Below are 13,161 nucleotides of genomic sequence, written 5' to 3' on the forward strand. Positions count from 1 at the left end.
CTCAGCACACTGCATCCAACCCTTCTTATTTCCTTCTAAGTTCTTTGCAATCTGGCTTTTACTCCCATCATTTAATAAAACTGCTTAGAGACATTTCATTCATTGTTTTCTCATCCCTTTTAGCCATGATGCTCCTCAGATTTCTCATTCTGAGAGCCCTTCCTTCTTTGATTCCATGATACTATATTCTCTTGACTTTGTTCCAGCTCTGCTTTTTCTTTTTTGGACTCATTGGTGGGCACCATTTCCTTTGTTGACTCTTTAGCACATGCTCCTCTTCAGGACGCTGTCTCTGCTCTTTACATGGTGCCTGGATCTTCCTGGTGGCCTCATCTATCATCTTTCTTTAACTATAGCCAATTATAGTCACTGTACTGACTCAATTGTAAGTAACTTTCTGTCAGTAACTATTCTCACTGTGATGCTGTGCTCTGCATTCTCTCCTTCTTCTCCTTCTTTCAAAACTCCTCTAAGTTATTAATTCCATTAGAAAGGTTTTCCTCAGTCCTCCAGGTCCCTACCTTCCTCCTCTCCCATGGTACCTCTGAGCATGCTGGTAGATTGTGAATTAAATCATTATTAATCACTTTAAAGAAATAAAACAAGACCAATTTTGTACCCTTGTCCAAATTACAGAATTCAACTCCAAAACAAACAAATAAAATGAACCTCTTCATCTGGTGGTGCTCATATTTCATGTTTATTTTTATATCTCGGGTTTTTTTTCATAAAAGATTTTAATTATACTCTAGATTATATGTGTCTCGTGTTGATTATTTTGTTTTGTTTTGTTTTGAGCCACGTGCTATCATCCCAGCCCTGTCTTTTGTTGATATTTATGGTCTCTCTGAGAGGCTTATCACAGGCAAACTAAATGCCCCTGATTCAATTCAGAGTTCTATAAAGGTCACTCTGATATGCATCTGGCACACCTGTGTGTGGCTTCACCCATCATGTGCTTGCTAATAACTCTGCCTCCTTTTCTGCGATCCCAAATGCTGCCTCAGACACTTATCTCCTGCACACACATTTCTTGTCCTCATGGTGGAGTTTCTGGTGGCCAAAGTCACCCAGGACATGGTATTCTTGATAGATAAGGGACTTTGCTTAGAGATAAGGGACTTCGTTCCCAAAACTTTCATTTTCCTTGATTCTAATCTAATGCTCTTGCCTGTCTTTTACAAGGATCCTTGAGATTATCCTGAGTCCAGATGAATGTTCTGAGATAGTCCCCCTCATCTCAACAGTTTTGATTGAATCAAAAGATCCCCGATTTAATTTAATGTTCCCTTTCCTTTGCTATTTAAGGTAGCATTTCCAGGCTAGGGAGCAAGGGCCTCTTTATAGCAGAAGGGTCCTTTTCCAGCCTGGAACAGTGGCTCTACCTTAAACTTTCTCCTCTTTAATTTGAAGCAGTTGTAAAGGTCAAGGGTGTTTGTGTGCTTCTGTGTGCCTCCAAACCTGAAGGGAGAAATTCTATTGCTTTTGATGCTATTTCTAGGGAAGCAAAAACTAATAATGTCAAGGGGACATTTCTAGAGAGTATTGTATAAAAGTAATAAACCCTCAAGTCATTTCTATGCACTGACTATGATTAATGGCCAGATATTTGACAGCAGATATATATTTGGCACTAATACACTTGCTTGCTGCTCATCACAGAGGTTTGCACTGTAGCCATCCCAAACTTCTCTGGCCTCCCTAAGCAAGATCTGGAGGCTTGCTGCTAATGAGCTCTCTACCTGGGGCTGTGAAGCGAGTGAGCTTGGATCTGTGAGTCCTGAAACAGAGGTGGGAGCTCACCTGTTCCTATTAATTCCTATTCCTTTTCTAGAAGGAAAAGGAGCCCCTAATGAAGTCAGCAGAAGCAGCTGAGATGCTCTGCACTAGTCATGGGACAAGGGGATTATGGGGTCCCTGGAAGATGGCTGATGTCTCTCATTAACTCTCTCTCCAAAAGTGAGACCAGGGGCAGAGATTTGGGTAAATAGGAGCGGGACTGTTCTGGAATGTCAGAGGGAAGCCAGGCTTTTTTCAGTGACATCTACCATAGGTCAGCTCAACCTGAGCCTCTTGAGAGACCAGTGGAATGGTCCAGGCTGGGCTCTGACGCAGTGACATCAGCTTTGGAGTGCTAAGGTTTTACCCTCTCTCATAATTTCCTCTGAGAAGGAGTTGGTGCTAAGTTGGTCTTGAGTGAACCCTCTCTTTTCCACCACCATACCCCAAAAGTGAAGTACACAATTTGATACTCAAAACAAATGCAGACTGTCAGAGGAGCAAGATCAATATGTGCCTGTAATAGAGAACATCAAAGGGACAAAAGGCACAAAATGTACGGGCTGTCAGGGACATTATGTACATCACCTCCACCCTCCTCACAACTCCCATCTGGCTCTCATCTTTCTTGGGAAGGTGAAGGATGCTCTTTTGATTGCTGATATGGGAAGACCTCTGGTGTCTTAGTCTCCATCAGTTTCTTTTTAAAAAAAAATAATATGTCTATTTAAACACCATGATTACAAACATGATTGTAGTTGGATTTCAATCAAAGAAAGAACACAAACCTTCGCAGTGCAAAATTCCTACACCAATGCCCCTCATCTCCTTCCTCCCCCATGCCCTGCCTGTATTCGAATCAGGCATTCTACTTCTTTCACTCAGTAACATTGTTATGGTAGTTGTTAGTGTAGTTATTTCTCTAACTGCACTCACCACTCTTTGTGATGAGCTTCATTCATATCATGAGCCAAACCTTCTGGGCCTCATCTCTGGGGATTATTACAATAATGTCTTTTTTTTTTTTTTTGGATTTTGGGCCACACCCAGCGGTGCTCAGGGGTTACTCCTGGCTGTCTGCTCAGAAATAGCTCCTGGCAGGCACGGGGGACCATATGGGACACCAGGATTTGAACCAACCACCTTAGGTCCTGGATTGGCTGCTTGCAAGGCAAACGCCACTGTGCTATCTCTCCGGGCCCTACAATAATGTATTTTATGTTTCTTAAAACCCATAGATGAGTGAGACTATTCTGTATGTGTGTCTCTCTCCCTCTAACCTATTTCACTCAGCATAATAGTTTCCATGCCCATACAAGTATAGGAAAATTTCATGACTTCATCTCTCCTGACGGCTGCTAACATTTCTTTGTGTATATGTATCTCAGTTTCTTTAGCCATTCATTTGTTGAAGGGCATCTTGGTGTTTCCAGAGTCTGGCTATTGTAAATAGTGCTGCAATGAATATAGGTGTGAGGAAGGTATATTTGTATTGCTTTTTTGTGTCCCAAGGGTATATCCCTAGAAGTGGTATAGATGGATCATAGGGGAGATAAATTTTCAGTTTCTTGGGGAATCTCCAAATTGTTTTCCATAAAGGCTGAACTAGATGGCATTCCCACCAGCAGTGAATGAGAGTTCCTTTCTCCCCACATTCCTGCTGGCAATGATTGTTCTTATTTTTTGTAATAGTGATATGAGGTATTTTTTTCAAGTGTTTTTTGGAAATTTGTAATTCTTCTTTGAAAAATTGTCTTTTCATTTCTTCTCCCCATTTTTTAAAAATGGGGTTAGATGTTTTTTTTTCTTGTTAAGTTCTGTCAGTACCTTGTATATCTTAGATATTAGCCCCTTGTCTGATCTAAGCTTTGTTGTTTCCTTCTGTCTACCTATTTTTGGTTCCTGTTGTTGATATTTTTCTAATTTTATAGTGTGTCATTAGGCTTTTTATATGGTGTCCTTGACTGTTGTTTCTTCCTGGGGTATTTCTTCCTGTGTCTCTGGGACTCCAATAATTCTTATATTGTTTCTGTTGAATTCATCAAAGACTTCTATTTTAATCTGTTCACATTCTTTAAGTATTTTTTTCCTTGTCTGATCATTTGCTTTAAAGATCTTTTCCAATCTCTTTTGCTGTTTGGAGTTGTTCTCCATTTCACCTTCCAGCTCACTGATTCTGTCTTCAGCTGCTATTACTCTGTTTTTCATTGAGTTTTTTATGTTATCTTCCAAGTTTTTCAGTCCTGTTATTTCAGTTTGGAGTTTTCTGATTTCTGTCTCTGTACCCTGTTCAGCTTGATCTATGCTTTCTTTGATTTCTATGAACTTCCTCAATATTTCTACCCTAAACTCCTTATCTGAGAAGCAAACAAGGTAGTTGGTAATTTTTGGATCATCAGAGCTGCCATCTTTATTCTCTGTGCATGCCATTGTCCTGAGTTGTTTCCTATTGACACACTTGTAGTGTGATTTTTACTATGTGTTGTGATGGGGTTCATGGTCTAGAGCAGGGGTCTCAAACTCGCGGCCCGCAGGCCGTCCGTACAACATTTTGTGGCCCGAGGTCAGCCTTCAAATATCACAGTATTTGCGATTATTCGCTTACCGAATAATGGCAATAAAAATTGCATTAATAAGAAAAAATCGCATTAAACATTCACAGACCCTGAGCAGTTCTGTTGGGGGTATGCAAATGTGTAATGCGATTTTTTTTCTTACTAATGCGTTTTTTTATTGCGAATATTCGGTAAGCGAAATCCCTTATGCGGCCCTGCCTCACCCCAACTTTGCCTCCTGCGGCCCCCAGGTAAATTGAGTTTGAGACCCCTGGTCTAGAGAATGTGTGCGGCATGGAGTGAAGCGGAGTGGCTGTACTTTTCTGGCTCCTCCCTTTGTGGGTGGATACAGCCTACCTTTGTGATGGGCCCTGAAGAGATTATGTTCTCAGGTTTTTTTGGCAGGTTTTTTTGGCTTCTTCATGCAGGAAAGCAGGAAACCAGGCAGTGACCGAAAGAGCAGTCTTTTATCTCCATCGTTTTCTAATTCTTAAACATAAACTTCTGGGGCTGGAGAGCTAGTAGAGAGGGTAAAATGCTTTCCTAACATACAGCATTCCTAACATACAGAATTCAATCCTTCCACCATATAGTGTCTCCTGAGCACTGCCAGGAGTGTGAATCCATTGAGTGCAGAGTCAGAAGTAAAAATCTGAGAACTTCCTGCCATGACCTCAAAGCTAAACCAAGCCAAAATAATAAACATGCAATGCTATACTGTTATTTTAAAGCTTTTAAGTTTTGCAATTGCTCTCATCTTTTCCATTCTAAAAATCATTCACATATATTTTCATATTTATCCTTTTTATTTTTACTTCAAAGCATCCTATTTTTGTGGGCCTGGGTGAGAGTACAATGGGGTCACATGGTGCTTAGGATGGACCCCATACCTACATAAGAGACACTCTCCCACTGGGCAGTGTCTTGGACTCAAAGGGTTCCCCTATTCTATAACTGAAGACACTTTCTTTGAGTTTGCTTTCCTATCCCTAGAGAAGTAAATACTCTTCCTTCTGTCTTCCTTTTCCCTTTCTTCTCTTCTACTTCTACCTTTGGGGTGGGGGCATAGAATTTTGGCCAGGTTCAGTGGTGCTTAAGAGCCAATCCTGACTTAGTACCCTGGAGTAAGCCCTGAGCATCCCAGTGACCCCTAACTATATGTGGTGAGTGCTTCATGTAAGGCAAGTGTCTTCTCCCTTGAACTATCTCTATGGACCTGCCACTCTTCTTATAGGAACAAGAACTTGACAGTATTCACTGAACCTTATGCAAACATTTTATGTCAATAGAAGATTGAGTGTGATTTTGTAGACTGGTCAGACAATCTAGTCACTATGTACAAATGCTATTTTTCTTTGTTCTGGGTTCTGAATTTCAAACTGTTCCTTGAGAAGGTCTCCTGGGTCATTTGCCCTCATGGTCTGGTTCCATTAACCCTTTAGTTCCTTCTTCCTCTCCAAGGACTCTGCAAACCTCTTAGAACTAAAGGCCCCGGACCTCGTTTTTTCGACAGCACTATGGATTTGCATTTAGTGTTCCTTGTTCAGTTTCATTTAACTCGTTTTGTCTTTTTTTTTTTTTTCTTGAGGGTAAGTGCAGGAAGAATTACATCTGCAGTGCTCAAGGTTTACTCCTGACTCTGTCAGAGATCATGTCTGTTGAAGTTCAGTGGACCATATATGTGTGGGGGATTGAATCTGGGCCATATGTGTGTAAGGAAAGCACCCTGTCCTTTGTACTATCTCTCTGGCCTTTTGATTATCTTACTGATAACTATAGCGCTTTTGATTGTCTGTTTTATTAATCAAAAATAAATAGTAACTGAACATGAGATAGTGTTAGGAGAGACAACCGGACTGAAAATAGCAAGAAATAAAGTTCCAGAAAGACAGCAAATATTTTTAATAAAAATATGCCACTGAAAGTGAATGAAAATACAAAATAAGGAGTAAAACCCAGAAAACATCAAAATAAAAAGGTCATACTCCATGCCTGAGTCTATTTTGCACAGGAACCAAGGGGTAGTTAAGGCTGTCATGGGGGGAGTAGGTGGTTACATACCTGGCAAGGTACAGTACTTACTCCTGAATCTCCCCTCAGGGTTAATAGCTGATGGTGCAGAATAATTTAGGGGAAACTTTTGAGGTTCCAGGCATCAAACCTCAGGTTTGCTGCATGCAACACAAGAATCTGACCCATTGTACTATACTCTGGTACAAACCTGTCATTCATATTAGATCTCTGAGCATCTAACTGGCTTCCTTCTGTAGTGGGAAGCCATAGGGAACTATCCTGTGGTCAGAGGATTAAATGTCTGTATTGGACTGGCCCATTAAATTCACAAAGACTGAATTCTGGGTCCACATAACTCCACACCCAGGCCAATATTCAAACTAATGCTCCATAGACCATCACTAGCTAACCTGAGAGCTTGCTAAGCAGACTCTCTTCCCTAACTTGTCACCTCTTGATCAAAATGTAATAGCATTTCATCGTAACTCAACAGTCTTTGCTCGCTCATCCCAGAGAATCCTTTCTTCCTTTGAATGACTATAAAGGTTAGTCACACACAAATTCAGTCAGCCAACGAATGTTAGTGAGCATGCTGAATTCATAAACAAGTAATGGACATCTAGGTGCCAGGGTACTAATGACAAAGAGCTAATGAGAAAAATTCCCTGAGCAGGCATGAGGAGTGTGGGAGTATATTGCTTAGTTTAGTTGTTTGCGTGTATGAGTCAGTCATGCAACTGTGCATGTCCTGATTGTTTAACTGTCTATCATAAAAGACAATCAATCATACTTCCTCTCTCAAGGAAAGAGCAACCACCTCAGGTGATATAAAGTCATTTGCTTCTAGTCCTGGCCTCCTACCTCATGTTGACTAATCACACCCCCTAGAGTATGGAGCTTCCATGATGGTCTTTTTCTACTTGGGACTCAGACAGCTTTTCTCCTAAGGGGAGCTTTGCAGGTGATCTAGACTGGAAGGAGAATCCACCTGAACTCTAACCTTGGAAGAAGTTCTCTGTAATGTTTGCTAACCTAAGTCAAGGGAGACATTTGTCTAAACCCCATTATACTGATCTTTCTTCTTTGGAATCAGATGGGTATCTTTGTGTGACTTTCGCTGATGGTTTTTTTAAATTGTGTAATGGCTTGTTTTCTGAATTTCAGACTGACTCTAAGAAAGAAATGAGAACTATATCTACTCCTTACAATGAGTCAGCATCATGACCTCGGAATGAGTCACAGGTGTTCTGAAAGCAATTCAGGAAATTCTTTCAATTTCTATTCAGCAGGAATCAGACTTCAGTGAAATTGTGTTAGGACAGAGGATAAAAGTGATGCCTCTTTAAGAATCCTATTAAATCTGCTCTCTTCATCCTTTCTTTATACCCACACTTCTTAGATCACCAGCTTAATCTTTATTTAAATAATCAGCCTAAAAATAGAAAATAAGATAATGGTATGCTTTAAAATAGTATTATTCATCTCATGTAAAGCCGTGCTGAGTGGATCATATGATGTTCATGATCCCCCAGCTAAACTCATGACTTTCCCTTTAGACCAACAAATGGGCCACCATGATCCAGCTCTCTGTTGGGACAGTAGCTGTGTTCAGAAATGATTGACTGTGTCCTGACTATATTTAGCTTCTACTAGGCGCCTTTGAGAGAATGAATATCATCTGTTTCTAGTTTAATTGTGTTTTGGAGCATAGCACATTTCTTCTGGATGAATAAATATTAAACCTTCCCCACTTCTTGGGAAAGTTAGTTTGAGTTCTGAAATTCAAGTGAACTGCCATATTGAATCAAACGAAAACAAAATGTCTATTGATCTCTATTGATGAGTGCTTGAGAATACCAAGTTCAGGGTAAAAAGTTAGAGACTGATGTTGAGTCCAGAAACCATTTTGTGCATCAAGAATGGGTGGATATAAAAAAAAAAGAATGGGTGGATAATATCACTGACTGAAAAAGAGTTAGCATTAGTAGCTAAATAGTGTTAGTAACTAGTAGTCTCTTCATTGAATATTAAAAAACTTTTTGAAGCAATTTTAATCCAAACATTCTCACTTATATAAGAAACCTTAAAAGTTGTGCAATGCAAACCAAAATATATGCACATGAAAGAATATAACAAACTATTTTTAGTAGCCTCATCCTTCAAAAAAGATTCACTTCAGTCTTTTGAGAATGCATACGTGGTCATCTATATTTATTTTCTCAAAGTATAAACTTCCTGATGGGAATAAAACCATCCTTATTTTAAAGAATCAGCTTGATTGAGATGTCAAAGAAAGATTTAAGGGTAATTGTGCATACTTTTCCGTGTGTAGAGACCTAAAGGTTACTCCATGCTTGGTATACAGCTAATTTTGTTCAAGAAGGAGTGAAGACCCAGAATTCTTAACTTCTGTTTCTATGTTCTCTCCCTGAAATGATCGTGTAGAGTAGCAAAATGCATAAGGCACATAGATTGTTCTCATATGCATGTTTCAGTAAAAGCAACTGTTATATAAACAACAGAATGTGTGCACTTTGTGTGAGCTTCCTTTCCACGAGTCTGTGATTCTTTTTTCTTTTTGGCTTTTGGGTCACACCCAGCAGTGCTCAGGGGTTACTCCTGGCTCTATGCTCAGAAATTGCCCCTGGCAGGTACGGGGGACCATATGGAATGCCGGGATTTGAACCACCGTCCTTCTGCATGAAAGCCAAACACCTAACCTCCATGCTATCTCGCCGGGCCCGGGTCTGTGATTCTTATACCATCCTCATCACTTTTCTTTATCAACATCTGAGAAACAAATAGAGAATTTATTCTGTGCTTAACTGGACTTCTGTGAGATCAAGAAAACTCAGTCAAAGGGATATAGAGCAGACATAGATGAAACACTTCTCATGTATTATCCTTGCTTCTAGACTCACCCAAGCAGTGTAGATGCCACTAACTAGCTTGATCTTCATTCAGTAAGCTCATTAGGGACCTATGTCAGCATAGACCTCTTTTTTCACCTAGTGCTCTTTTTTCACCTAGCATTTTAACCAAGCCCATGTCTTTCCCATAAAATATGTTTCTATTTTTGGTTTCTGGGCCATACTTGGCGATGCTCAGAGCTTATTCCCAGCTCTGTGCTTGGCAATCACTCCTAGAGGGACTCAGGAGACCATGTGGAATACAAGGGACTGAATCCAGGGTGGTCACATACAATGAAAATGCTTTACCTGCTGTATTTTTCCCCTTGAAATTTGAAGATATGAAATGGTGTTATATAGATATATTTTAAAATGTAAGACACTCTGCGAACCATTTTTCAGGCACCACAAGACAACAAGATGGGATGAAACCATGTTCTGTTTATGACTGAAACCCAACTACAATCATGCTTGTAATCATGGTGCTTAAATAAAGATTAAAAGAAAAAGAAACTATGCTCTGAATTCTACAACCCTCAACTATTTCAAAAGATTTAAAGGGGATTTTTATATTTCTTTCTTTTTCGGGGGGGGGGTGTTGGGTCACACCTGGCAACGCTCAGGGGTTACTCCTGGCTCTATTCTCAGAAATCACTCCTGGCAGGCTCAGGGGACCATATGGGATGCCAGGATTCCAACCACTGACCTGCATGCAAGGCAAATGCCTTACTTCCATGCTATCTCTCCAGCCCCAATTTCTTTTGTACATTTCTGTGTTGCATTTTCTTAATAGTTATAATTCTTAGTGTCTATTTCCATATGTAGAGGCAGCTTCCCTCATTCCTGCTTTGGATCTACTTAGTAGGAAATTCTTATAGAAAAGTATCAGTTGTGTTATGAGCTCAGGTTACAATCAGAGATGGTTTAGCTTGTTATTTTTACTCCTATATGAACCAGGAGTTTCATGTGGCATTGTTTCGTTTTGCATAGGCACACTAAAAGGGTGGAAATCTTACATATAGAAAGAAGTTCTTATCTAGTAAGAAGATAGAAAGGAAAAGTAGGAAGGAAAAAAAAAGTAGAAAGGAACTTGTAAATTTTATAGTGCAGGGCTGCCTTTCACCCTGAACATTTGTCATGGAGACATCAATCGTCCAACCCCGAACCTCAGATCCCAATATAGAAATCTGCACAGATTACAACACCAGTACTAGGATTCAAACTTTCTCTGGGGGAGGTCTGCATGCTGCCCTGACACCAACCTGCTCCAGGGTAGGCTCATAAGACTACCTGATGCTGAGGAAACAGCAACAACTTGATCTAAGGACAGGTTGCCCTACCCCACCACACAATGGTGAGATGAAATCAGAAGACTCTCTGCCCTAAGATCTGTAGAAGAACCAATATCTCTATTAAGACTGTCTACAACTGTGACTAAGCAGAACTTTTCCTGGGACCACAAAGAAAGACTTTATCCTAGTCTTCATCCCAGGACCTGTACAAAAACTAAGATCTCTAACTACAGAAGACTGACTTTGTCAACTGTGACTGAGCAGAATTTTTCCTGGGATCATAAAGAGAGACATTGGAGCTGGACAACCTACATGCCCAGAGCCTGTAGTAATATGCTTCATGGGTGGAGTCACCCTGTATCTCTTAGGCCAAAGAAATTTTCTTTCTAATTTCCCCAGTGTTTGATGTACCTATAGAAAAAAAAGAAAAAAAAAGCCACGGCTGTTCCCCATCCTCTCTTTTTTCTTTTTTCCTTTTAATTTACTTATATTCTAGATAGAAGTTCCTGCTTTTCCATAGAACCATAAAATTTGAATCACTTTGATCTGTTTCATATTTCTATGTCTTTTTACAAATTGAGAAAAGAAAAAGGGGCCAAGTGGTCTTAGGAACATTGAGTGGGAATTAACAAAGGTCAGATCTAAATACATAAGCCAAAGTCAATGACAACAGAATCAAGAGAACCAATCTATAACAAACTAAACACAAAATGGACCAGTTACACGAGTAGTCCTGGAGGTTAAGGTGTGGAGGTTTGGAATGCATGTGGGGAACTCTGGTGGAGGGAGGTCAACACTAGTGTGGGAATGGCCCTAATTCACTGTCACTAAACATCTGAAATACAACTCTGAAAGATTCGTAATTCACAAGGGCCTCAATAAAAAAATTTTAAATAAAAAAATAAAATGTAAGACACTGAAAACTCACTTGACCATATTCCACAAATTGACAATAAAAATATTACATTTTATATTATAATATAATGTCAACTAAGTTCCTATGAGATAGAGAAAAAACAATAAAACAATACTTCACTTTCTTTTCAGTAAAAAAAAATATACCTGAGGGGCTGGAGAGATAGCATGAAAGTAAGGCATTTGCCTTGCATGCAGAAGGACAGTGAGTGGTTCGAATCCCGGAATCCCATATGGTCCCCCAGGCCTGCCAGAAGTGATTTCTGAGCATAGAGCCAGAAGTAACCCATGAGTGCTGCAGGGTGTAACCCAAAAACCAATATGTATATATATATTAATTATATATATATATACCTGAGAGGACAGCAATTTTAAGCCCATTGAAGTATATGCAGCATATGTACAGGTTTGATAAATATTGTATGTTATTTAAGGATAAAAAATTAAGAGTCTTAGTATTCTAGTATTATTGGAACTAAAAATAGTATAACAGCTATGTACACTCAAGTAGATATTTAGATACCCTAACAATTGTCCTTTTTTTGTTTATTTGTTTTTTATTTCCAATAAAGTAGCATTCTGATACCAAGGAATTAAATTGTATGAGTCAAGGCTATTAACTACAGATTTCCCAAGAGCTCTAGACCAGTGGGTAGTTTTGAAATTATACTAAACAAATTAGACCTTTCTAGACTGAAGCTCCTCATGGTATAAAATTTTCTCAGAGGTTAGAAATTCCAAATACCATTTAAGAGTCCACTTTCCTCCTGCATCCTTTGATCTTGGGGTCCCAAACCACATCCTCATCTTAGAAAATTTCTTAGCTCTGCACATGAACTGTCTTCTCACTAGCTAATTACTCTGATCAGTTCTTTCTCTGGACCCCATTCTGACCTCTTGATTACATCAATTTTGCATTCCCATTTATTGACCTAATTTATTCTAATTTTTGGGGCCACACCCAGTGGCATTCAGGGGTTACTCCTGTTTCTGCACTCAGAAATCATTCCTGGCAGGCTCGGGGGACCATATGGGATGCGGGGGATTGAACCCGGGTAGGCCTACATGCAAGGCAAACACCCTACCAGCTGTGCTATCACTCTGGCCCCTATTCTGATTTATTATTGCTTATTTATTATTTATTATTGCTTATTATTATTTATTATGTGGGCCCTATACCTACTAATTATTTGTGGAATGTCTCTAAACTCTGGTCCTCCCTCAAAGAGGCTCATTTGGTACTTGTTCTGAACCGGAACATGAAGATTCCCAATGCTCCAGAGTTCCCTTCTGAGGCATTTATAAATATCATCAGAGTTCATTGTATGACAGATTTCTCATAAGGATATCCTCCTTCTTTCTTTAGATGAGTCTCCTGGATGAGCTCCATGTATTCATCACCTACACCAATCTTTCCCAAAAAATGTTGACACTAAATCCAATCCATGGGAAGATTCCCCAGGCTTTGCCACTGAGATAGTTGGTAGTGAATGAGCTTATAAGCAGCTCTTAACATACTTGCGCTCAGCATGGTTATTTTGCTTGTTTTGTTTTAGATTACCTCAACTTCTCTTGGAACAACCCTGAGGCAGCGGTCATTAAGTAAGTACTCTTCCTCCAATTAGCTGTGGAAATGGAAATCGCACTTTTGTTCTTCACAAGAGACCACTTCATGCAAATATTTTGTCTGGGAATCAA

The 13,161-nt window shown here is 39.7% G+C and overlaps 2 protein-coding genes across 3 annotated transcripts in view; both read left to right on the forward strand.

Moving 5' to 3' along the window:
- The window catches only part of LOC126008722 (Y-box-binding protein 2-like), a 218,828-nt gene extending 217,123 nt beyond the window's left edge, over positions 1-1,705 (forward strand). Inside the window, exon 4 of the mRNA XM_049772949.1 lies at positions 1,678-1,705. Coding sequence (XP_049628906.1) covers positions 1,678-1,705 — 28 coding nt within the window. The remainder of the gene's footprint in view (positions 1-1,677) is intronic.
- The window catches only part of NCALD (neurocalcin delta), a 302,037-nt gene that overhangs the window by 89,165 nt on the left and 199,711 nt on the right, over positions 1-13,161 (forward strand). The window contains exon 1 of one of the 2 annotated variants that reach the window (XM_049773937.1): positions 13,026-13,065. The exons of the other annotated variant lie outside the window; for it this stretch is intronic. The gene's annotated coding sequence lies outside the window, so the exon portion shown is untranslated. Of the gene's footprint in view, positions 1-13,025; positions 13,066-13,161 lie in introns of those variants that run through there. 2 annotated transcript variants of the gene reach the window in all.

The sequence above is a fragment of the Suncus etruscus genome, chromosome 5, assembly GCF_024139225.1.
Source record: "Suncus etruscus isolate mSunEtr1 chromosome 5, mSunEtr1.pri.cur, whole genome shotgun sequence".
NCBI classification, from domain to species: domain Eukaryota; kingdom Metazoa; phylum Chordata; class Mammalia; order Eulipotyphla; family Soricidae; genus Suncus; species Suncus etruscus.